The sequence below is a fragment of the Oncorhynchus keta genome, chromosome 15 (genome assembly GCF_023373465.1).
Source record: "Oncorhynchus keta strain PuntledgeMale-10-30-2019 chromosome 15, Oket_V2, whole genome shotgun sequence".
NCBI classification, from domain to species: domain Eukaryota; kingdom Metazoa; phylum Chordata; class Actinopteri; order Salmoniformes; family Salmonidae; genus Oncorhynchus; species Oncorhynchus keta.
Window position 1 is genome coordinate 42,627,946 of NC_068435.1, and position 25,730 is coordinate 42,653,675.

The following is a 25,730-nucleotide window of genomic DNA, read 5'->3' on the forward strand; positions in this document are numbered from 1 at the left end:
AGATGAGGAAAAATACCCTCCGGAGGCTCCAGATTTGTAGTTATGAGCACAGGGACAACCAGCCTGTGTCTCCCCTGCTGATACCGTGGGGGATATCAAGCGCATCACCTGGAGCGGAATGAGGGTGTGTATTGATGGGTTGTATTGCCATTAGACACAGCATGAGTAACACATTCAACCTACTATCATGAGTAACACATGTCGTGTTTTCAACCAATGCATGTGTTACATCATCCACTCATTAGAACAATGAGTCACACTCCATAGTCTACTCTGAGCCACTCTGTTCGACAGAAGAATGCAGTTCAGGTACGTACAGGGATCAGTTGAAGGACTGCACTGACCCCATAACGTCACTGGGAAACCACGGTCTGACACAACATCCCAGATAGACACCAGTAATGAACCCTTCCCCCAACCACTAACAATCCACGCATCAATATTCTGACCTGCTATCTGCCCTCAGCCCGTTAACAGGGTGCCCATGGCAACGACTGCCTGGCCCGACAAGTTCCCTGACAATATGTTCATCCTGGACAGAGCGGGTGTCATTGAGCTTGGGTGAGGGGTCGTTCTGATTGGATCTTCAAACTGCAGTGGCCTGCATGTGTAGCAATGCTCCCGGGAATACAGACATATTCAATGAATGATACCCTGTTAATTTGTGTGGTGGTACTTCTAGTCAGTAAATACTGTGACTGTGAATATGAACTGTTCCACTTGATATATGAGTACTATATAGGTTTTTATAATGGTATGTTGTGTCATCAATAAGGATGCCAGACACCTGTCAATTCCAATGTCACTGGGCCGTCAAAGGGAGAGGGTTGGCTGATTGATTGAAGTTAGAGAGAGAGAGCACGGAGGGTGAGGGACGCTACGACAGCATCATGATTGACAGGGAACGAGGAAAGGACAGGAAAGACGAGCAGAGGAAGGGATAGCATACTAAAACAAACCTGGGGCAGAGAACGATGGAGAGACTGCGATGGATAGATGGGCAGAGCTAGAGAGACGGGTGGTGAGTGGGAGAGGTGGTAATAGGAAAAGACGAGGAGGAGGAGGAGGAGGAGGAGGAGGAGGAAGTGTAAGGTTTTTTCTTAAGAAAAACGATTTGTTTAAATGGGGAAGGAGGGCAGGAGAGGAAGGGTGAAGGTGGAGTCTTTTGGGATTATTTGGACTTTATTCATGCCCCAATGAATGTACTGACAGGGTCTGTCTGCACCACAACACTGCTCAAGTGTCATACACACCAACACACTACACTGCACAAGACAGCACATAGTTAAACAAAAACGGTACACAACTCACAAAGCTCTAAACAACAAGAGTGCACAAAATCAAGAGCATGAATCCGTATTGCGCGTGGCAACACAGTGCGACCTGCCGAACACTTTCGTCACTCAGTGTAACAATAACTATCTGACTGTGCCTTGCGAAGCACCACTGCTTGTGTAAATGTGATTTCTGCCCCGTTGGTTGATCTGTCCGGCTTGTTCATCTGTGAGTTATCCTACCTACCTTGCTGTGTCGCTCCACTTTTAATTAACACAGTGGGATGATTACAGTTCTAACTTAATTATCTTTATCCTTTCTCTCAGGGAGTTCAACCCTCCGTGGGAAACTGAACGAGACATTCTGCAAGAGGGGGGGGGAGGGGGGAAACAGCAGAGAGGAGCTGTGAACAGATAGAGAAAGATATTCAACGCGGCGCCTGTCCTCCATCTCAGTGTGAAGGGCACGTAATGGAAGAGTGAGAGGGAGGATACAAGGAAAGAGAAATAGAGAGAATGAAGACAGCCGGAAAACAAGTGTTTCCTTGCACCAAGCATCACTCAAACTAGGACATCTCACCACAGGACAAGATGATCACCAGGAATCTGCTCCTATTGGTCTCACTGTGTCTGTGGGAGGAGCTTATGGGAGAAGGTTCAGCCACTAAGATTGTCAGGAGAAGAGGGGTGGGCGGGACTCACCTGCTGAAGCTAGGGGAGAACAGAATAGCGGACCAATGGGATTCAAGCGTGAATTCAAACGTGATGCCCATGGTGACTCTTAGAAACTCAATTGGTCATGACCTGGGTGATGATAGTGGCTTTATCTCTCACCCCAAAATACCCCAGAATCATGCAGCCATACCATCTAATAAGGAGAGGCAGGCTTTTAAACCTAATCCAGTTCTGGACATGGAAGAAAACCCTATCAAAAAAGGAGAATCAACTCTGTCACCCAATAACAGGGAATCGGTCCAGGAGAAAGAACTTAAAAAGATCAAGAACAGTACAAATAATGCTGGGACTCCCACCAAAACAGGGAGGATGGAGAAAGTATTCCTAGTTCACCATAGACCAGACCTACACTCCAATAGAACCAGATTCAAATCCATTTCCCGATCCAGAGTGAGACCAGATCTGAGCATTCACACCACAGGGCTGCAAGGCAAAGGACTCACTATGGATTCAACCAGAAAATTAAATGTGACCGGCAGCTACAGTGTCCTAAAACTGCTGTCAAAAGAGAACCTGGTGATGATTGTGAACTCACAGATGCAGAGTGTTCCGAGTCTGAATGATCTTCAGAGCAAGAGCAGTCGAAGCAGAAAGAGAGATTTGATTGATGTGGATCACAGCCCGATGGAGGCCCTAAAATTACAGAAGCAAGATTTGGCTGTTACTCAAAACCACTTTGCATTGGATAATCCAACTGCACTGCCGCATATAAACCCTGTCACAAATCCTGATCCAAGTCTAGAAAAGGCTGTTCACACTTTAAGTGAAGTCACTCTAGATTCTGGTGTGGGAAAAGACAACTCTGAGATGAGGGCTGCAGATAGTACAGTCACTTGGAAGAGCAAACACACCTCTCACCCTCTGTCAACACCTATGAATGAGGTCAGTCTCCACACTGACAGGGAGGTGACCATCGGTAAGACCAGTAAGACTGACCCTCCGGCCCTGACCAAGCATCTACCCTCAAGCATCTCTTCTCAGACAAATGCTGGCCCTCCCTCAGTGTTCACCTCACAGCCCCAGGTAGAGGGGACTGGGAGTGTGGCAGGGGATTCCCAAAAGGAGAGTTTTCTTCACACAGCCGCACCAGGACTCAAAATCAACAGCCCGATTGCCACTCAAGACCCTGAAGGTGGCGCCATAGAGCCAATCGATAGCAGCCATGTCCTCAAACTCCACCCAGACACACACTGGGGCTTCAACCAGGACAAGGCAGCCGGTGGGGGGATGACAGTTGAGTCCCATCCCGGGAATGGGCGGGGCCTGGTGTTCCAAGAGGCGGATGAGGAGGAGGGCCGTGGTCAAATGGATGGGGAGGGGGCTCGGTCACGCAGCAGGAGGAGTTGGATCTGGAACCAGTTCTTTGTGATTGAAGAGTACAGCGGGCCTGAACCGGTGCTCATCGGACGGGTAAGGAACCTTTATTAACTATTCATTAGAGTTATGAATCACTTTATGTGTAACTTATTCCAGCCAAGGGTCTCTAACTCTAACTCCTACTCTCACACCTGGCTCAACTAATCGTGGGCCTGACTGAAGACCATGATTAGTTGAATCGGGTGTGTTAAGGCTGGGCAAGTACAAAAGCCTGCACACCAACTCCAGGACCAGAGTTGAAGAGCCCCAAGTTCTGAACTGTCCTAATTCAACCCTAACATTAACTAACATTAATGTTCTTTATGTACACTGGTGGTACTATCTCATTGTCCTCAGCAGCTGCAGGGTTTGTTTTGTATGTGTCGTAAACCTTTCAATTGGAATTGATTTACAGCAGACCAGTCTACTGTGGTGCCCTCCAATCCTCATGAAGACTTAGATGAATCAATGAGGCACTGAGGCTCAACAAAACCCCTTCATCCATATGGGCCCCTGGGACCAGTCATGACGAGCACCAATCTACACACACCAATGGGAATTGACATCTTCATTCAAATTAATGTGCTCAGTTTTTCATTACATCATTGATCCCGAAGGCAGCAGTAAAAGTTCTCTCTCATTTCAGACCAGGTCAGGACCTGTCAATTCTTCTCCCTCGTGGCCAGCAGTCCAGTAGGCCCGGTGGAATGATATTTCAATCAGGTTGATTTACATTTACATTTGAGTCATTTAGCAGACACTTTTATCCAGAGCGATTTACAGGAGCAATTAGGGTTAAGTGCCTTGCTCAAGGTCACATCGATAGATTTTTCACTTAGTTGGGTCGGGGATTCGAACCAGTGATCTTTCGGGTTACTGGCCCGACGCTCTGAACCTCTAGGCTACCTGCTGCCCTTGATACATCTTACGAACATAGATTTATCACGACTACATTAACCACCTCAAAATACTACCAGGGTCTGTATTTCTCCCCCTTCGATCTGGTAATTCATTATAGCAATCGTGTAGCCGACTCATCCTGCTCCATTGGTTTCCAAAGACTACTGTGGATGTGACTTAGGCCATGTTGGCTGGACATGCGCATACCCAAGCTCTCGCTGTACTTAACCTTAGAGTTGCACTGTGTTGATACGCTGCAGTGTAAGATGGCTCATGTATAAGTCACTGTGGCCAGTTTGCTGAGTAAATGAATAGTAATGATTCTGTGTGAGTGCTGCGGGCTGTCAGACAGCACTGAGGGAAAAAGAGAGAGGGGGGAAGAAGCCCAGCTCTGTGGGAAATGTCTCCCTGTCTGCAGATCCTATTTTACAAACGCTTAGGCCAAATTGCTTCACGGTTTATATCTAGCTGTACAGACTGTCAGGCAGGGGCCCTCTCCGACTGAGACCGGAGTCTGTAAGTAGCCTACTGACTATTAGGGAATGCTTAATATGGGCACCTCAATCAGGCCTTCCAGGACATGATGTATGATGGATGACAAATTGCCCAAATTGATACAGAACGGGCAAGGACAGAATGCATGAGCTGAATGGCCAGCGGTACAGATGGCCAGCATTGTAAGTCATTAGTTCCAATATGCTCTGGTGAGCAGGTATTTACGCCTGCAGATTGTATTGAGCTCTATGAGGGAACACAGCCAGACCACACACACGCGCCATATGATATCGCTGACACATGGAGTCCTCCCAGAACACCGTTTGTGTGTGTTTTTGTGTATGTGTGTGTGTATGTATATGTGTGTGTGTGTATGTGTGTGTGTGCCTGTGCCCGTGCCTGTACCTGTGTGTCATTCATTTCAGAGTGTATCAGAGCTGTACATACATGCATAATGCTTTTATACATCTTAATACATATGAATGTTTCACCTTCCTACTTTGGCCCAGTATAGGCTACAGGCTGTACAGGCTGCAGGCTCAGCTGCAACACACTGAAGATCAATGGGGACATGATTCTTTGCGTCTCCTTAATTAGAGAGATGATCATGGTTCGATGATGGAGACTGTGATGACGAATATACTGTATAGACTGCCAGTGCTTGTGCCAGATGCGTTGCAGTTCAAGGTTTTAGCTGTCAAAGCACACACACACACACACACACACACACACACACACACACACACACACACACACACACACACACACACACACACACACACACACACACACACACACACACACACACACACACACACACACACACACACACACACACACACACACACACACTGTACACACACACACACAGACATGTACGCAAACACACACACACACACATATTACTATATATTGCTAGATACAGGAGGATCTGAAATGACTGACCCTTGATAAACATGAGCAAAAAAAACTGCATAAAATAAATCATTCAAATACTGAGCTATATTGTATGCTCCAAGAAATTGGCAAATTATACTATTTTATACTAATACAATTGATCAAAGGAAGAGATTTTGTTTAACAAGTAATACTTTTTTTCTCTCAAAAAGTTAGGGGTCAAAATGATTGTGAAGATAACAGCACTGAGTTGGAGAACACATTGGGATTAATCTTAAGACTATTTCTCCATACAGAATCCTTCCAGATCCTTGATATCCTTCGTCTGTGTTCATGAACTGCCCTCTTCAATTTAAACCACAGGTTTTCAATGGGGTTCAAGTCCGGAGAGTGAAATAGCCATTGCAAAATGTTTATTTTGTGGCCAATTTCTTTGTGGATTTTGAAGTGTGCTTGCGGTTATTGTCCACCTGGAAGATCCAATTAAGGCCATGTTTCAGCCTCCTAGCAGAGAAATCCTGTTACTGGGTAAAGTCCATGAGCAAAATGGCCCCATAACATCAACGATCCACCTCCTTCATTTCCAGTAGGTATAGGTTTTGTGTTTATGCATCGTCATTTCGACGGCAAACCCACCACCGTGGCCAAAGAGCTCTATTTTCATGTCATCTGACCAAAGCACCCGTTTCAATCCAAGTGCCAATGCAGTTTAGCAAACTCCAGGTGTTTACATTTGTCGGATGACGTGAAAACAGAGCTCTTTAGCCATGCACAGCAGTGGTGGGTTTGGCGGTCGAAAACGAGATAGTGCCTCTTAAACAAAATCTCTGTCTATGAGCAATTGTATCAGGATAAAATAACATAATTTCTCCATTTTTTTCGAACATCCAATAATGCTCAGTATTTGAATCTTCTTCTTTTTTTAACACTGTCATTTTTTTGCTCATCTTTATCAAGGCAGTCAATCATTTCAGACCCCACATATATAACTCATGCCCCAAACACTGATTGATGTAACATTAAACATGGTTAACGCCACAGTACCTTGAGGACAGAAAGTCTGTACACAGCACAGCGCTGGATGTCTATGTGCTTCTGGTGGAGCCAGCATCTCAGCCATGTGATAATGATGGATTTCATTGACGTTGTCGTCACATGTTCTTTAATGGGGTTTTTAAGATTCTAACAGTGCCAAAGGGGGAAACCGAGTACTGACAGAATGCAGAGTGGATAGGCGTGTCGCAAAGGTTTGTGTTTGCCTCGGTGGTGCTCGAGTGAACTCTAACACTGCTCTCCTCTCTCTGTGGGAGCCTCACTAAGCTGAAATGGCATTTCAAAAGTATTTATTTGCTGAGCCCAGTGCATATTCTATCTACGCTGCCTGAGCTGTCGTTCACCTGCATGACTCAAAACTCTCTAGCTGTCTGGAGGGCCGTCATTGGTAAACCAGGGGCGAAATAGGAGATGGTCTGGTTAGATTTGATCAGTATTTTATATGATCCCTGTCCCCCAAAACAACCTACCTAGATCATAATACTCTCCATGCACACACAACACTCTGAACTGATCTGTCTGTAAAAAAAAAAAGAAGATTATATTAAAAGGCATCTTCATGAACACACTGAATCTTTATCGAATTGGATTTGTATAACATTTCTGCATTTCCATAAGATGAGAACCAATCAGGGTTGAGAGAGGCGGTTTTAAGTGCATTATATGTTGACGGCGGTAGTAGTGTTTAATATGTCTTGTGAGGGCAGGGGGTAGTAGTCTTTGTTGTGTTGGCGGTGGTATTTGGTGGCTGTCGCGGGGGGTTTCGCAGGGCTGTGTGGTTCTCTGGAACTCAGTGTTTCACAGCTCTTTGTTCATTGGCTCCTTGCCTGTGAGCGGGGGACCATCTCCTCCTTGTCCCTTAAATGGAGACCAACATGTTGGTTTAACTCAGCAGCCGCTGTGCACTCAGACGCACGCCTGCGCACGCACGCACACAAATAGGTCACAAATGCCCCTACAAAGTCACGAAACACAATTATACGCATGTACAAGGAGCTCATTATGCGCAAAGTGCGAGGAAAAGAAAGAGAGAAAGCAGGGGAGTTAAAGAGAAGAGGAGCTCGTAGGGGGGCAACAGTTACAGCACGCACCTGCTGGCAGGAAGCTCATCAATAATACTCCTAAAATGTCTCATTCCAAACTGCTTTGTGTTTTCTTTACGTTTCCTCTCTCCCTGGGAATGTCATTTAGCCTCGGGGCTGAAGCACAGCAGGGGCGAGAGAGCAATTAGAGACAGAGGGGAAAGATGGAGGGAGGGAGGGAGGGAGGGAGAGCGAGTGCGATAGGCGAGAGAGATAAAGGAGGCAGGAAGGGAGCGAGAGAAGGAAAGAGAGGCGGGGGGGATCAAGGGCCAGTGGAATGGGACTGGGGCGAAGACCGATTTGGAGACCAGTAAGGGTCGAATGGAGGGATGGAGAGAGGGGAAAGGAGGGATGGAGAGAGGGGAAAGGAGGGATGGAGAGAGGGGAAAGGACGGATGGAGAGAAGGAGGAAACGGGGGAAGCGTTTAAGCAGAGAGGATATGCAGAGAGGGGAAAATGAGGGAAGAAAGTGTGTAAAGGTTAATGGCGTACAACTAACAGAGCGGAAGAGCACGTGAGGATAAAAGAAAGGAGCGGGGGCACGTTCTAGAGTTGACCTCACAGTCTATCAACCCTACTCAGCCAGACAGAGAGGATGGAGACCAGAGGAGAGAGGCTGTAAAGGAGGAAAAGTAAGGAAAGGGAAGAGGCAGCGTGCATGGCGAGAATAAAGAAAGGAGGCAGGGGAGAGGGAGTGTGAGCAAACGAGAGAGGGAGAGAGAGTGTGGTTTAATATTAAAAAACCCCGTGGAGAGCAAATTCAAACAACTTCTGTGCTGAGTGGGAGCTGAGAGAGAGGGGAGCGTGTGAGAGAGAAAGGGAGAGAGCGTGAGGAGAAACTGTGGAGTCTAATAAAGGTGGAATTCAAAAGCGTACAAAAGCCTGCCTTTCTCTACCTTTGTTCTGCTCTCCTTTCTCTTTTTATAGCTTGTGTTTAATCTCAGAATAATGTCGAGCAAATTTGCAAAGTGAGTGTATGAATTTAAAGCATTACCATAGCTAAGTCTCTAATGTTGAGAGGGGAGTATTTTACCTGGAGAACCTCACAATGATACCCGTCATGGTGTACCACCATTCTACCTCAAGATAACCCACTGATTACATACATTTCAACCGGGACCAGAATGTCGTACCATTAACATGTACAGTATGAAATATACATAAAGCACATGTATCGGATATAACGTACAGTAAGATATCTATGGAGGTGAAATATTGACTTAAGTATACAAGCATGTGATATGGTTAGTTAAACAGGTGAGCCACGTTATTATACAGTTGAACCCACATGAGGGTTAATTGTGTTATTATGGAACTAAAAGCATATTCAGGTTAAACTCAGCGATTTGATCAAATTAAACACACCGCGTGGGTAAAGCCGTGATTATATGAAGTGAAGGCCCTAGCTGGGGTGAACTCCTGATTATGCATGGCCCGGTGTGAGTGCAGCTCGTGACCTTGAGCTAATATTTATTCACTGGCCTCTGAGCTGAGAGTGAGACTGCATGGCCATCCGCTCCACTTCCCCCAGTGCCCCTGAAGGAGGCCAGTGAGTTGGGTCGGAGGGGAGGGATAGGGCACTGTGCCCATCTCTCAACGCAAGCACACACACACACACACACACACACACACACACACACACACACACACACACACACACACACACACACACACACACACACACACACACACACACACACACACACACACACACACACACGGGTGCATAACCAACATACAGATCCACACGCTCATTTGCTGTACATGCAATGCAAAAATACACAAATGCACCCAAACAGATTCATGCAAAATGATTGGGAAAACATTCAAACAGTGCTTCAAGACCCATTTTTTTCTATTCCCCTCTGCTCTCTCTAAAATCCCATTGGCAAGGAGCAGTCCTCTTGGCAGTGGCACGCGGTGGCATATATGTGGGCGATTTGCCCTTTAAATGCACAGACGTGAATTACAGTAGGCCTCCGGTGGCCTTTTCCCACGTTGCCACTTGCCCTCCTGCTAAAAATATGATGTGGAGTATACATCATCAGAATGGGCATTGGGCGATACAAAACGATCTGCACTGAGCACCACACGGTTCTCTCTCATATATCAGCTGATTATGATAATCAAAAGCAGGATTTGCGTAGTCTAGAGCTAAAAGCTCAAATCAGTTTTGTTGTGAATAAACTATCATGATGGCAGGGAATAATAACAGTATGTATAAAGAGGCTTGTGGTGATAAGGTCTGGTAATAATACTGATGAATAATAAATGTTGGCCAAAGTGGGGTGGGGGGTGGGGGAGGGGGCGACATGTTGCTGCAAAACCACTAACACAGGACTGAATTAGATCACAACAGACCAGGACAAACTGTCCACAACACAACCACATTATTTAAAGACTCCAATACAGGCCAAGCACAAGGCTGGAATCAATCTTGCTCACTAAGCACACGATTGACCCATACCTGCTGTTCTGTTGACACTTAGAGAGAAAGATCAGAAAGAAACCAGACCCCAAAATATGACAGAAGCCAAGTGTAAATCCGGTGAGGGGAGTTTCCTGGGTATTTTTACTGAACCCAAATCTATGGTGTGATTGTATGAGGTCGGGTGGGGGGGTTGTGGCTAAGTAACAGACCAGAGCTCTACCCCTCTGGGCCAGCTGGTTATCTGGAGTATCCAGCTGGGATAAAGCGTCCGATGATGATCAGACTCTCTCTCACAGCATCTCGTCTCATAGTGTTGACTTTAATTATGTGTCACTGGGTAGATTAGGCCTCTTCTCTCTTGGCCCCTGTCATGGTTCCAGAGCCCTGGCCCGCACTCAGCTGTTTCCTCAGGCTGCAGGTGCTGGGGGGGAGGGGGGTAGAAGGGGGGGTGGGGAAGGCTCACAGTCCCGGCCCTGGGGCCTGCCAGCTGGAGGGTGATCTGGGGTGAAGACCCATCTGACCCTCTGTCATTAGACAAGTGTCTTTAAGATTAGTTCTCTGGCCAGCCAGGCCACGCAACACACTGGAACAGGAGCACTGTGTTTCATTTCTGGCATAGTTACACTTTGATGTGTCCTGCAAGGGTAAGAAAGACACACTGAGAGGCTGTCTAAAACATGGCTCCGAGCACATTCTGTATTTAGCCACAAGGCTAGTTTATAAAGTTGGCTCTGAAGTGAAGTTGTTGCTGGCCACATCCCAAATTGATACAGTGCCCTCCTCCCCTATGCCCTTGTTGACTCCCCCCCGAGGACACGAAAGGAGTGGGTTGGTATGAACGGCACGGAAACAGCCCAAGACGTCTAGACACTTGGTATACATTGATCATGGGACCCTGGCTCTTTGAAGTCATGATGTGTACAGTGGTAGTCCACCAAACTGTGCACGAGGAGACCATTCTCCACAATGCAGTTGAAGATCTAGGCATATCCTCCCTCACGCGGTCTCCAAAGCCTTTGATTCTTCTCCCTGGTGTGATGTGGATTGAACCTCACACTACAGTAGTCCCTGTGTGGTGGAATGATGCCTCGAGTCCCCCGTGCCACTGGAGGCTATTGCTCTTTTCCTTGAGTCAACACCAATTTCCCATAACCATGCTTTCTCCTCTACACCCCACCCCCCAGAATGTGTGCTGAGGAAAACATATTCATTAGCCTAATGCGCAGATGCAAAGTGGATTTTCTTACTTCTTGTGTTTTTATGATTTATTGTGAGGCAGAAATGTGAAATTGAGTATACGGCTATAAGTTATTTAAGTGATTTAGAGGTTGACACGGAGTGCCTTTTCTGTGGTTTATGATGTATGGTTATTGCAAAAATGTGAAATTGAGTATATGAGTATAAGCATATTACCTTATCATAATATAAGTAATTTAAGTGATTTAGGGGTCTGGGAGCCAAGGTTTGCATACACAGTAGCAGGCGCCTCAGTCAGTACTGCCACTGCTGAAGTCCGAGTCTGATTACTCTGGCAGGTGATACTGTGGTGAGTTTGGCGATTTCTCTGATGTGATCAGTGGATGACTTGTTTTTTTTTTCTTCTTTCAATGGATTTGATGAAGCAGCTGGCTGTTTTGGGCTCTTACAGTGGAAGTCAGGGGGCGTTATTGGTCGTGGTGAATGTCAATAGGTACGTGTACTACATGATAGCGTTGTTGTACTGTAATGTTAGATGAGATCATTCATCTATGCTGTTACTGGTTGAATGAAAGGTGTGTGAGTTAACGGGAGTCCATATAAAGCTAATGGTTAATGTTATGAAGACAGGTTAGGTGGTGTTATGGAGGGCCCAGTGTTGTACCATATACAGTGCTGTGTGTTGAACAGTGGCGGACAGGTTAGATGGTGTTATGGAGGGCCCAGTGTTGTACCATATACAGTGCTGTGTGTTGAACAGTGGCGGACAGGTTAGATGGTGTTATGGAGGGCCCAGTGTTGTACCATATACAGTGCTGTGTGTTGAACAGTGACGGACAGGTTAGATGGTGTTATGGAGGGCCCAGTGTTGTACCATATACAGTGCTGTGTGTTGATCAGTGACGGCCAGGTTAGATGGTGTTATGGAGGGCCCAGTGTTGTACCATATACAGTGCTGTGTGTTGAACAGTGGCAGACAGGTTAGATGGTGTTATGGAGGGCCCAGTGTTGTACCATATACAGTGCTGTGTGTTGAACAGTGACGGCCAGGTTAGATGGTGTTATGGAGGGCCCAGTGTTGTACCATATACAGTGCTGTGTGTTGAACAGTGGCAGACAGGTTAGATGGTGTTATGGAGGGCCCAGTGTTGTACCATATACAGTGCTGTGTGTTGAACAGTGGCGGACAGGTTAGATGGTGTTATGGAGGGCCCAGTGTTGTACCATATACAGTGCTGTGTGTTGAACAGTGGCAGACAGGTTAGATGGTGTTATGGAGGGCCCAGTGTTGTACCATATACAGTGCTGTGTGTTGAACAGTGGCAGACAGGTTAGATGGTGTTATGGAGGGCCCAGTGTTGTACCATATACAGTGCTGTGTGTTGAACAGTGGCGGACAGGTTAGATGGTGTTATGGAGGGCCCAGTGTTGTACCATATACAGTGCTGTGTGTTGAACAGTGGCGGACAGGTTAGATGGTGTTATGGAGGGCCCAGTGTTGTACCATATACAGTGCTGTGTGTTGAACAGTGGCGGACAGGTTAGATGGTGTTATGGAGGGCCCAGTGTTGTACCATATACAGTGCTGTGTGTTGAACAGTGGCGGACAGGTTAGATGGTGTTATGGAGGGCCCAGTGTTGTACCATATACAGTGCTGTGTGTTGAACAGTGGCAGACAGGTTAGATGGTGTTATGGAGGGCCCAGTGTTGTACCATATACAGTGCTGTGTGTTGAACAGTGGCGGACAGGTTAGATGGTGTTATGGAGGGCCCAGTGTTGTACCATATACAGTGCTGTGTGTTGAACAGTGACGGACAGGTTAGATGGTGTTATGGAGGGCCCAGTGTTGTACCATATACAGTGCTGTGTGTTGAACAGTGGCAGACAGGTTAGATGGTGTTATGGAGGGCCCAGTGTTGTACCATATACAGTGCTGTGTGTTGAACAGTGACGGACAGGTTAAATGGTGTTATGGAGGGCCCAGTGTTGTACCATATACAGTGCTGTGTGTTGAACAGTGACGGACAGGTTAGATGGTGTTATGGAGGGCCCAGTGTTGTACCATATACAGTGCTGTGTGTTGAACAGTGGCAGACAGGTTAGATGGTGTTATGGAGGGCCCAGTGTTGTACCATATACAGTGCTGTGTGTTGAACAGTGACGGACAGGTTAAATGGTGTTATGGAGGGCCCAGTGTTGTACCATATACAGTGCTGTGTGTTGAACAGTGACGGACAGGTTAGATGGTGTTATGGAGGGCCCAGTGTTGTACCATATACAGTGCTGTGTGTTGAACAGTGGCAGACAGGTTAGATGGTGTTATGGAGGGCCCAGTGTTGTACCATATACAGTGCTGTGTGTTGAACAGTGGCAGACAGGTTAGATGGTGTTATGGAGGGCCCAGTGTTGTACCATATACAGTGCTGTGTGTTGAACAGTGGCAGACAGGTTAGATGGTGTTATGGAGGGCCCAGTGTTGTACCATATACAGTGCTGTGTGTTGAACAGTGACGGACAGGTTAGATGGTGTTATGGAGGGCCCAGTGTTGTACCATATACAGTGCTGTGTGTTGAACAGTGGCAGACAGGTTAGATGGTGTTATGGAGGGCCCAGTGTTGTACCATATACAGTGCTGTGTGTTGAACAGTGACGGACAGGTTAGATGGTGTTATGGAGGGCCCAGTGTTGTACCATATACAGTGCTGTGTGTTGAACAGTGGCAGACAGGTTAGATGGTGTTATGGAGGGCCCAGTGTTGTACCATATACAGTGCTGTGTGTTGATCAGTGACGGCCAGGTTAGATGGTGTTATGGAGGGCCCAGTGTTGTACCATATACAGTGCTGTGTGTTGAACAGTGGCAGACAGGTTAGATGGTGTTATGGAGGGCCCAGTGTTGTACCATATACAGTGCTGTGTGTTGAACAGTGGCAGACAGGTTAGATGGTGTTATGGAGGGCCCAGTGTTGTACCATATACAGTGCTGTGTGTTGAACAGTGGCAGACAGGTTAGATGGTGTTATGGAGGGCCCAGTGTTGTACCATATACAGTGCTGTGTGTTGAACAGTGGCGGACAGGTTAGATGGTGTTATGGAGGGCCCAGTGTTGTACCATATACAGTGCTGTGTGTTGAACAGTGGCAGACAGGTTAGATGGTGTTATGGAGGGCCCAGTGTTGTACCATATACAGTGCTGTGTGTTGAACAGTGGCGGACAGGTTAGATGGTGTTATGGAGGGCCCAGTGTTGTACCATATACAGTGCTGTGTGTTGAACAGTGACGGACAGGTTAGATGGTGTTATGGAGGGCCCAGTGTTGTACCATATACAGTGCTGTGTGTTGAACAGTGGCGGACAGGTTAGATGGTGTTATGGAGGGCCCAGTGTTGTACCATATACAGTGCTGTGTGTTGAACAGTGACGGACAGGTTAAATGGTGTTATGGAGGGCCCAGTGTTGTACCATATACAGTGCTGTGTGTTGAACAGTGACGGACAGGTTAGATGGTGTTATGGAGGGCCCAGTGTTGTACCATATACAGTGCTGTGTGTTGAACAGTGGCAGACAGGTTAGATGGTGTTATGGAGGGCCCAGTGTTGTACCATATACAGTGCTGTGTGTTGAACAGTGACGGACAGGTTAAATGGTGTTATGGAGGGCCCAGTGTTGTACCATATACAGTGCTGTGTGTTGAACAGTGACGGACAGGTTAGATGGTGTTATGGAGGGCCCAGTGTTGTACCATATACAGTGCTGTGTGTTGAACAGTGGCAGACAGGTTAGATGGTGTTATGGAGGGCCCAGTGTTGTACCATATACAGTGCTGTGTGTTGAACAGTGACGGACAGGTTAGATGGTGTTATGGAGGGCCCAGTGTTGTACCATATACAGTGCTGTGTGTTGAACAGTGGCAGACAGGTTAGATGGTGTTATGGAGGGCCCAGTGTTGTACCATATACAGTGCTGTGTGTTGATCAGTGACGGCCAGGTTAGAGGGCACATCTTGAGAGGACTCGTCTCCTCACCTCCCGGGCCAGAGATTGGCCGGCCTTTTGTCATCACAGACACCACTCACTGTGGTAATGATGGCAGGAGCTTCATTAAGGGCCTCGTTAAGTCCCCTCGTTAAGCCACGTCGTTAAGGCCGTTAACGACCCCTTCGTTAACAATCCTGAATGTGTTTAGTTTTGTGAGTGTGAAACCTTCAATTCTGGTGGTCTTGACCAGCTGAGTGTGCCGCACAGGAGGCTGGTGGCATCTTAATTGGGGAGGACGGGCTCGTGCTATTGGCTGGAGGGGAACGGATGGAGAGGTCTCAAATACATCAAACACCTGGTTTCCATGTGTTTGACAGCCATTCCATATGCTCCCGTTCCAGCCATTATTATGAGCCGTCCTCCCATCAGCAGCCTCCCCTGGTGTGCAGACCAGGCGGGCCAACCCAAAACATCCAGGATGAAGATAGAAGTCCTCCAAGTTAAGATTCCCCAAATAACTAATATCGGATGTACTGCAAGGGCAGTATCCGTGACAACCTTAAAGGACCCCAAGGCCAGCTGCCATGTGGTGACTCGGGTCTATTTGCGGGTCTCAATCCGGCACCCTTCCCACGAAATCGCTTCACTGCCTGCCAATTTATTTGTAGACATTGTAATTTACATAGAATTAATTAGTAATTCCTGGAATAGAGTGGTAATAGTACTAAGAGTGTTACCCTCTGCAGTGAAATCATGTTGTGGAAGGAGGAATGGTCAAATATATGGAAACATAATGCATATAGAATTGTTCAGCTCAACTTTGCAGACAGTGGAAACTTAGAAAAGTTCATATTTGGTTTACAGGCGCAAACAGTCTTGTCAACATCCATGTGAATTGTTTACCTCCTGGGAGGTCATACATCTATACAATTGTTCTCCTTGAAATGGGATTCTGCAAAACCTAATGAATATTTAGAATCAGAGTATCCATTTTCATTTCGTTTAGCAAATGTGCTTAGCTGTTGCCGCGCAACGATGCTTCCAAGCGCTCCCCACTCGCACTTTTCTCACAATGTCACACTTTTTTTGGAGCAGGGGCTAATTTTGCCCTCTTTTATCAGGGTTCCTATTCAGTCCACGTTTGAGCGGTAATGAGAATGAATGCTGATGTGTGGAGTGCATCCCCTGAGCAGGGCCAGGCAAACCGTTGAGGGGGGAGATGGAGGGCCTATTCTGCTATTACCCCGTTCCGCTTGAGAGAGCCCCAGCCACCAACCAGCCAGGGCTGATCCAATAAACCAGCAGCAGTCAGGATCAATACAGCATGTACCCCTGCCACACCTGGTCCTCCTCAATAGTTGGGGAATAATTGATTAGGCCTCAACTTAATATCTGCTAAATTCCTACTTTCATTCATTGTTGCAACGGTATAGAACTGTATTTCACAGTTTGATGAGCTTTCAGAGACGACTGTTTGTTGAGAATAGCAGGCCTTGCTGAGCTGGTGCTCCATTATGGATATTGAGATTATGATTATCCTAGTTCATGGCCATTGCCCCATGGATGGATCGGAATAGATGAGAGGGTGTTTGTTTGGATGTGTTCCAGTGTTCTCGTCCTCAGACAAACTCATGTCCTCAAGCACTGTGTATAATCCCCTTTATTTTTCTTGGATGCGTTCTCCTTTATTTTCTAGCTTGTGTTAACCCCTCTTACTCTCTCTACATCATTCTCTCTCTCCTTCTACCTCTCTCTCTCAGCTGCACACTGACATGGACCGAGGTGATGGACGCACCAAGTACGTGCTGAGGGGCGAGGGGGCGGGGGCGGTGTTTGTGATTGACGAGAAGACGGGCAACATCCATGTCACCAAGCCCCTGGACCGCGAGGAAAAGGACGAGTACCGCCTCATCGCCACAGCAACCGACCGGCAGACCGACCGGGCCCTGGAGCCCTCGTCCACATTCATCATCAGAGTGCAGGACATCAACGACAACCCACCTCTGTTTGAGGAAGGGCCCTACAGCGCCACAGTGCCTGAGATGGCCAACATAGGTACTGCATGGGGAGCTGTTGTCTTTTTTAATCTGCTGCCGCTTGCTTCCCTTAATAATAATTTGAAAATGTTGATGTGTGCTTGCTTTTCAAAGCTTGGTCCCAGATTGAGTTGTTGAGTTGTTCAATCATGGCTTCAATATTTACCCGGGATTCAATATTTACCAAGTTGTTTTTCAAAATGCACGGTGGGTTGTTGCGAGACTAGCACATAGTGGCGCCGTGAGAGTCTTATCAAAGAGCTGTTACATAAAACTGGTAATATCTTCCACCGTCAATGCCACAGTGGTGATGGAATTGGATAATGATAGTAGTCACACTGACACCACGTCAGCCTGCTGAAGAGATTGGTTGAGATATCTTTCATCATCTCCTTTCACTATGAATCGAGATTGAGTTTGCCTCCCATAATTGCTCCAAACACATTGTGTCATATGAATTTCAGCCCTAAGCCTAGTTTTAAGTGGATACAAGGAGTTGATTTCTACCACTACTTTAGCATTACAGTATTTCACATGGAAATAATCCACTATGGTATTCACACAGTAGCCGTTCACTGGTAATACATCTCAGTCTGAATGCATCATCACTCCAAATTGTGACTGTGTTTTAGCAGGCTGCATATCAATAGGTTTCTCTCTCTCATGTGCTTGTTCCGTCAAACCCACCAGTCAAACTTGTTTGATCTGTCTATCTGATCATTCTTGTACTGCCGCGTGCATCAAAACAATCGCTCCTCTCGCCCTTCCTTTCTCCATCTTCCATTTCCCTTCCCTATGCCTGTTAACTACCTGTGCTAGATCAGTAGTCAGACCCAGTTTCTCCCTCGCCTACCTGTCTCCCTCACCTACCTCCCTCACCTCCCTTTCTCTCCTTCTCTCACTCACTCTCTCTCTCTCTCTCTCCCGGTGACACTGTCAGGGCTTTGATGTCAGAAAACAGCAACAGCTGCTCCCATAAATCCCCTCTACCCTCAGAGCTTGTCAGCCCAGTGTCCCATGGGAAACGTAGTTCTTCTCTCCAAACTGTACATATCTTTTTTTGCTACAATTTAAATTTCTCACATGAAGCTGACGGTCTTTGATTTATTTGGTGGGGGAAAAAGTCCATATCTGTCAGGAAATGCAGGGATTCAGGACATGAGGGAGTCAGTGGGGAGACAAGAGGGGCAACCGACAGACAGAGATTGAGAGAGGGAGCAAAAGGGAATTGGAGACGGAGATGAAGAGAAATGAAGTGAGACAGACATAATCGAGAGAGAAAGAAGGTGAGCAGCAGGGGAGAAAGAAAGTGAATAAAGTATTTGTCACGCTGCTGCCGAAAGAGAGTGAGGGGGGTAAGAGAGAGAGGGAGGGAGATGGAGAAAGAGAGAGGTAGGAGTCAGTCAGTCAGTCAGTGTTTGGCTCTCTGGTTGTTGTGCTGTGCTAATGTACCGCTGTGTCTGGTCAGTGTGTGAGTGTGTGTGTGTTATGTTGTTTTAACGCTCCTCTGCTTTCTCCCCTCCTCCCTCAGGTACTTCTATAATCCAGGTGACAGCGACAGATGCTGACGACCCAACCTATGGGAACAGTGCCAGACTGGTGTACACACTGGTGCAGGGACAGCAGTTCTTCTCTGTGGACCCACAGACAGGTGACTGCCTCTCGCTCTCCACTTGGTGTGCACGCGCTCCTGCTCTCTCTCTGCTCCCAACCACCTTACTCCCTCTTCAAACCTCTTTGCAGTGTGTATCCCCACAGCGTGTTCTTTCTCTCTTTTCCCAATCCCTTTCTCTCCCTCATTCGATCCCCCCTTCTCAGTCCCTCACACTCTCTGCCATGCATACCGATCCCTCTGCATCTACCCCCCCCTCGCAACCCCTCCTCTCACTTCCCTCTCACATTCGCCCCCACCTCTGTTCCCCTATACCGTCTCCCTGTGTGTCGCTCTCCTGCTCCTTCTCAGCTAATCCAGTTCAAGCTGGCAGAAATGTATTCAGACTGCCAGAGTATCTGGGCATCCAGCAAACTGCAGCAACCCGCCTTCAATTATACTTTCTGAAGGAGGAAAAACAGACAGACGTGTATTCAAAGGAGAAGTCAGGAAAGGTTTGTGAACTATTAAAGGCGGTGATTAAAAAAGGCTCCGAGGGACCTGTCTCCTCACTAAAATCTACTGTGTGTTCTGGGGGGCCTTTGGTGTCAACCCAGGGTCCCTGAAGCAGATGGGAAAGTCTTCTATTGAGTCCTCTGTCACCCTCACTACGTGATTGACAGCCTGCAAGCTCGTAAACGCTAAGGGCGTTTTCGCGCACGAGATTCGGTACCCTGGTTCGGTTTCCTGGAGCGTTTGTGAGAATTCTACAGAAAGTGTTTTGCTTTCACAGGACTTGAATATAACCGTTTCAAGGGGGCCAAGATCAAGATGCACGCTCTACACGACGTTAGCAAGGTAGCTTGTTTACAATGGGCAAAGAAAATGTTCCATGAGACTCAAGCTGCCACATCACAACACCTGGTACTCTGGTCCTGGTCCTTGGACCCACTAGTCAAACAGGTCCCGTATTCGTTTCAGACCAGGGTTCGTTTGCCTTTCACCCATGCTTTATAGAACAGATCAGGGTATCAAACGCTCCAGGATTCGGATCGTAAGGGGATATGTGAAAACGGCCAAGGTTTTATACAGTATATATTACTGTATCCTTAAGGTATGAGTGTGTCACCTACAGTAGGTATACAGCATCTGCAATGCTGTTATTGAATTCTAATGCATTTTCATTCATTGTGTTGACCGAAGAGGGTGAAGAGGGTTCTGCTGGTGGGTTTTTACATGGTAATTGGTGATATTAGCCTAATTCTGCCCAGTGTGTAAACTACAACTCTCATCCATTAGGGATGGATGGAAATGTACAGAATGGGTGGAGGAAAATGGGGGAGGGTCATGCTTATGGCTGTGGCGGTAATTGGATATCCGTGACATTGCCGGTTATGGATGAAGACCGTCATGGAAATAAAATAGAGCCAAAACTGTTAAAACGTTCATCTGTACAAACTGTAGTACGGAAGTATAAACACATTGGGACCATGCAGCCGCCATACCGCTCTGGTAGGAGACACGCTCTGTCTCCTAGAGATGAACGTACTTTGGTTGCGAAAAGTGCAGATCAATCCCAGAACAAGAGCAAAGGACCTTGTGAAGATGCTGGAGGAAACAGGTACAAAAGTATCTATATCGCCAGTAAAAGAGTCCTATATCGACATAACCTGAAAGGCGCTCAGCATGGAAGAAGCCACTGCTCCAAAACAGCCATAAAAAAGCCAGACTACGGTTTGCAACTGCACATGGAGAAATGTCCTCTAGACTGATGAAAATAGAACTGTTTGGCCATAATGACCATCGTTATGTTTGGAGGAAAAAGGGGAATGCTTGCAAGCTGAAGAACACCATCCCAACTGTGAAGCATGGGGGTGGCAGCATCACGTTGTGGGGGTGCTTTGCTGCAGGAGGGACTGGTGCACTTCACAAAATAGATGGCTTCACGAGGATGGAAAATGATGTGCATATGTTGAAGCAGCATCTCAAGACATCAGTCAGGAAGTTAAAGCTTGGTCACAAATGGGTCTTCCAAATGGACAATGACCCCAAGCATACTTCCAAAGTTGAGGCAAAAAGGTGAGACCTGAGATGAGTCTCAATGAGAGCTGATTGAGTCAGGGCTCTGCCAGAGTGGCATGAGCTGATCACGAGCACTCACGTGAGAGGGACCTGCGTTCCATAATTTCTACAGACAAAGGAATTCTCCGGTTGGAACATTATTGAAGATTTATGATAAAAACATACTAAAGATTGATTCTATACTTTGTTTGACATGTTTCTACGAACTGTAATATGACTTTTCGTCTGAGCTTTCACCTGGACTTGCCCGCGCCTCGTAAGTTTGGATTGTGTACTTGCAAACAAAAAGGATTTGGTATTTGGACATAAATGGACTTTATCGAACAAATCAAACATTTATTGTGGACCTGGGATTCCTGGGAGTGTATTCTGATGAAGATCATCAAAGGTAAGTTAATATTTCTAAAGTTATTTCTGACTTCTGTTGACTCCACAACATGGCGGATGTCTGTATGGCTTGTTTTGTTGTCTGAGCGCTGTACTCAGATTATTGCATGGTGTGCTTTTTCGGTAAAGCTTTTTTGAAATCTGACACAGCGGTTGCATTAAGGAGAAGTTTATCTAAAGTTCAATGCATAACACTTGTATTTTCAAAATCACCAGATGTTTTGGAAGCAAAACATTACTGAACGTAATGCGCCAATGTAAACTGAGATTTTTGGATATAAATATGAACTTTATCGAACAAAACATACATGTATTGTGTAACATGAAGTCCTATGAGTGTCATCTGATGAAGATCATCAAAGGTTAGTGATTAATTTTATCTCTATTTCTGCTTTTTGTGACTCCTCTCTTTGGCTGGAAAAATGGATGTGTTTTTCTGTGACTAGATGCAGACCTAACATAATCATTTGGTGTGCTTTTGTTGTAAAGCCTTTTTTAAATCGGACACTGTCGTGGGATTAACAACACATTTATCTTTAAAATGGTGTAAAATACTTATATGTTTGAGGAATTGTCATTATGAGATTTCTGTGCCGGTTAGCGGGATCTAAGCCATACGAATTAAGGACAACAAAGTCAAGGTATTGGAGTGGCCATCACAAAGCCCCGACTTCAATCCTATAGAAAATCTGTGAGCAGAACTGAAAAAGCGTGTGCGAGCAAGGAGGCCTACAAACCTGACTCAGTTTCACCACCTCTGTCAGGAGGAATTGACCCACATTCACCCAACTTATTGTGGGAAGCTTGTGGAAGGCCACCTGAAACGTTTGACCCAAGTTAAACAATTTAAAGGCAATCCTACCAAATACTAATTGAGTGTATGTAAACTTCTGACCCACTGGGAATGTGATGAAATAAATAATTATCTCTACGATTATTCTGACATTTCACATTCTTAATATAAAGTGGTGATCCTAACTGACCTAAGACAGGGACTTTTTACTAGGATTAAATGTCAGGAATTGTGAAAAAAAGCTTCATGAGGAATGCTTTTCCGACAGTCTTGAAGGAGTTCCCGCATTTGCTGAGCACTTGTTGGCTGCTTTTCCTTCACTCGGCAGTCCAACTCATCCCAAACCATCTCAATTGGGTTGAGGTCGGTTGATTGTGGAGGCCAGGTCATCTAATGGAGCATTCCATCATTCTCCTTCTTGGTCAAATAGCCCTTACACAGCCTGGAGGTGTGTTTTGGGTCATTGTCCTGTTGAAAAACAAATGATAGTCTGACTAAGCACAAATCAGATATGTATCGATGCAGAATGCTGTGGTAGCCATGCTGGTTAAGTGTGTCTTGAATTCTAAATAAATCACTGACAGTGTCACCAGCAAAGCACCCCCACACCATCACACCTCCTACTCCATGCTTCACAGTGGGAACCACACATGCGGAGATCATCTGTTCACCTACTCTGCGTCTCACAAAGACACGGCGGTTAGAACCAAAAATCTCAAATTTGGACTCCAGATTTCCACTGGTCTTCTTCTTATTGGTGTCCTTTAGTAGTGGTTTCTTTGCAGCCGTTTGACCATGAAGTCCTGATTCATGCGGTCTCCACTGAACAGTTGATGTTGAGATGTGTCTGTTTACTTGAATTCTTGTGAAGCATTTATTTGGGCTGCAATCTGAAGTAAAGTTAACTCAAGTGAATTTATCCTCTGCAGCAGAGGTAACTCTGGGTCTTCTTTTCCTGTGGCGGTCCTCATGAGAGCCAGTTTCATCATAGCACTTGATGGTTTTTGCGACTGTGACTGCGATATTCACCGGATTGACTGACCTTAATTTCTTAAAGTAATGATGGACTGTCATTTCTCTTTGCTTCTTTGGGCTGTTCTTGCCATAATATGGACTTGGTCTTTTACCAAATAGAGCTTTCTTCTGTATACCACCCCTACCTTGTCACAACGCAACTGATTGGCTCAAACGCATTAAGAAGGAAATCAATTCCACAAATTAACTTTTTACAAGGCACACCTATTAATTGAAATGCATTCCAGGTGACTACCACATGAAGCTGGTTGAGAGAATGCCAAGAGTGTGCAAAGCTGTCATCAAGGCAAAGCGTGGCTACTGTGAAGAATCTCAATTTGTTTAACACTTTTTTGGTTACTACATGATTCCATATGTGTTATTTCATAGTTTAGATGTCTTCACTATTATTCTACAATGTAGAAAATAGTACAAATATAGAAAAACCCCTGAATGACTAGGTGTGTCCAAACTTTTGAAGGGCACTGTATATACAGTATATGTGATGGGATGTATAGACAATATGGACAGTATATGGATTGAATATTTAGTGTATCTGAAGAATAGTATATGTACAGCAATAGTTAAATAGGATAGGCCTTGACTAGACTACAGTATATACATGTGAAGTGGGTAAAACAGTATGTAAACATTATTTAAAGTGACCAGTGTTCCATGACTATGTACGTAGCCAGCAGCCTCTAATGTGCATGGTAAAGTAACTGATTGGTAGCCGTCTACTGACAGTGACTGAAGTTCGTAGCAAGGTATGGGTGGGAGCTGGCTTTTGGTGAGTATTTAACAGTCTGATGGCCTTGAGATAGAAGCTGTTTTTCAGCTTCTCGGTCCCATCTTTGATGCACCTGTACTGACCTCGCCTTCTGGATGGTAGCGGGGTGAACAGGCCGAGGCTCGGGTGACTGAGGTCCTTGATTATCTTATTGGCCTTCCTGTGACACCCTCTGCTGTAGATGTCCTGGAGGGCAGGCAGCGTGCCCCGGTGATGTGTCGGGCAGATTGCACCACTCTCTTGAGAGACCCCTGAGTTTGCGGACGGTGCAGTTGCTGTACCAGGCGGTGATACAGCCCGACAGGATGCTGCTGTAAATGGTGCGTCTGTAAAAGTTTGGGTTTCATGGACCAAGCCAACTTTCTTTTGTTTCCTGAGGTTGAAGAGGCACAGTTGCGTCTTCTTCACCACACTGTCTGTATAGATGGACCATTTCAGATTGTCAGTGATGTGTATGCCGAGGAACTTGAAGGTTTTCACCTTCTCCACTCTATACCTTCCCATCCACCGTCCATGTGGATGGGGGCGTGCTCCCTCTGCTGTCTCCTGAAGTCCATGATCAGTCCTTTCACAGGTCATGTGCACAAAAACCATAGGCTACCTACTACAAATTCCAGCAGCACAAACGGGACACCGATAAATGGCGAGCACTGATGGACAGTGTAAGCCGTTATTTAGTCAAAGGAATGCTGCGCTTCAGAACGGTGGAGAAACCCGCCTTCAAATAAATGCTCTGTAAATTGAACAGACTATACGATTTACCGGGGAGAAAGGATGTCAATGTTTTCGCACTGACCACGGACGTGTTCAAGTGTAAATATGAATCTCTCATGAAAGACTGGACTCTGAAATCCCGCTGTATGGAAACAACCTACGCGCTAGAATTCACACAGCCAACCAAGCCCATGTCCAAGCTACGCTATGCTAAGTTATTGCTCATGAGGGCCTCCCGGGTGGCGCAGTGGTTAAGGGCGCTGTACTGCAGCTGTGCCATAAGAGACCCTGGGTTCGCGCCCAGGCTCTGTCGTAACCGGCCGCGACCGGGAGGTCCGTGTGGTGACGCACAATTGGGGTGTCCTTGTCTCATCGTGCACCAGCGACTCCTGTGGCGGGCCGGGCACAGTGCGCGGTGGCCAGGTGCACGGTGTTTCCTCTGACACATTGGTGTGGCTGGCTTCCGGGTTGGATGCGTGCTGTGTTAAGAAACAGTGCAACTTGGTTGGGTTGTGTATCGGAGGACGCATGACTTTCAACCTTCGTCTCTCCCGAGCCCATACGGGAGTTGTAGCGATGAGACAAGATAGTAGCTACTACAACAATTGGATACTTCAAAATTGGGGAGAAAAAGGGGTAAAAATAATAATTATTATTATTGCTCAAAAAAAGGTTATAACAATCAGTCTATTCTTGTTCTGAGAAATGAAGGCTATTGCGAGAAATTGTCAAGAAACTTAAGATCTCGTACAACGCTGTGCACTACTCCCTTCACAGAACAGCACAAACGGGCTCTAACCAGAATAGATAGAGGAGTGGGAGGCCCCGTTGCACAATTGAGCAAGAGGACAAATACATTAGTGTCTAGTTTGAGAAACAGACGCCTCCTCAACTGGCAGCTTCATTAAATAGTACCCGCAAAAC

At 46.3% G+C, this 25,730-nt stretch overlaps 1 protein-coding gene across 3 annotated transcripts in view; it reads left to right on the top strand.

The window, feature by feature from the left end:
* Nucleotides 1-25,730, top strand: part of LOC118395004 (desmocollin-1) — a 139,178-nt gene that overhangs the window by 56,253 nt on the left and 57,195 nt on the right. For all 3 annotated transcript variants that reach the window (XM_035788753.2, XM_052464164.1, XM_052464163.1), the window contains exons 2-4: nt 1,602-3,419; nt 17,160-17,454; nt 18,967-19,086. In XM_035788753.2, coding sequence (XP_035644646.2) covers nt 1,866-3,419; nt 17,160-17,454; nt 18,967-19,086 — 1,969 coding nt within the window. In that variant the 5' untranslated portion in view covers nt 1,602-1,865. The remainder of the gene's footprint in view (nt 1-1,601; nt 3,420-17,159; nt 17,455-18,966; nt 19,087-25,730) is intronic.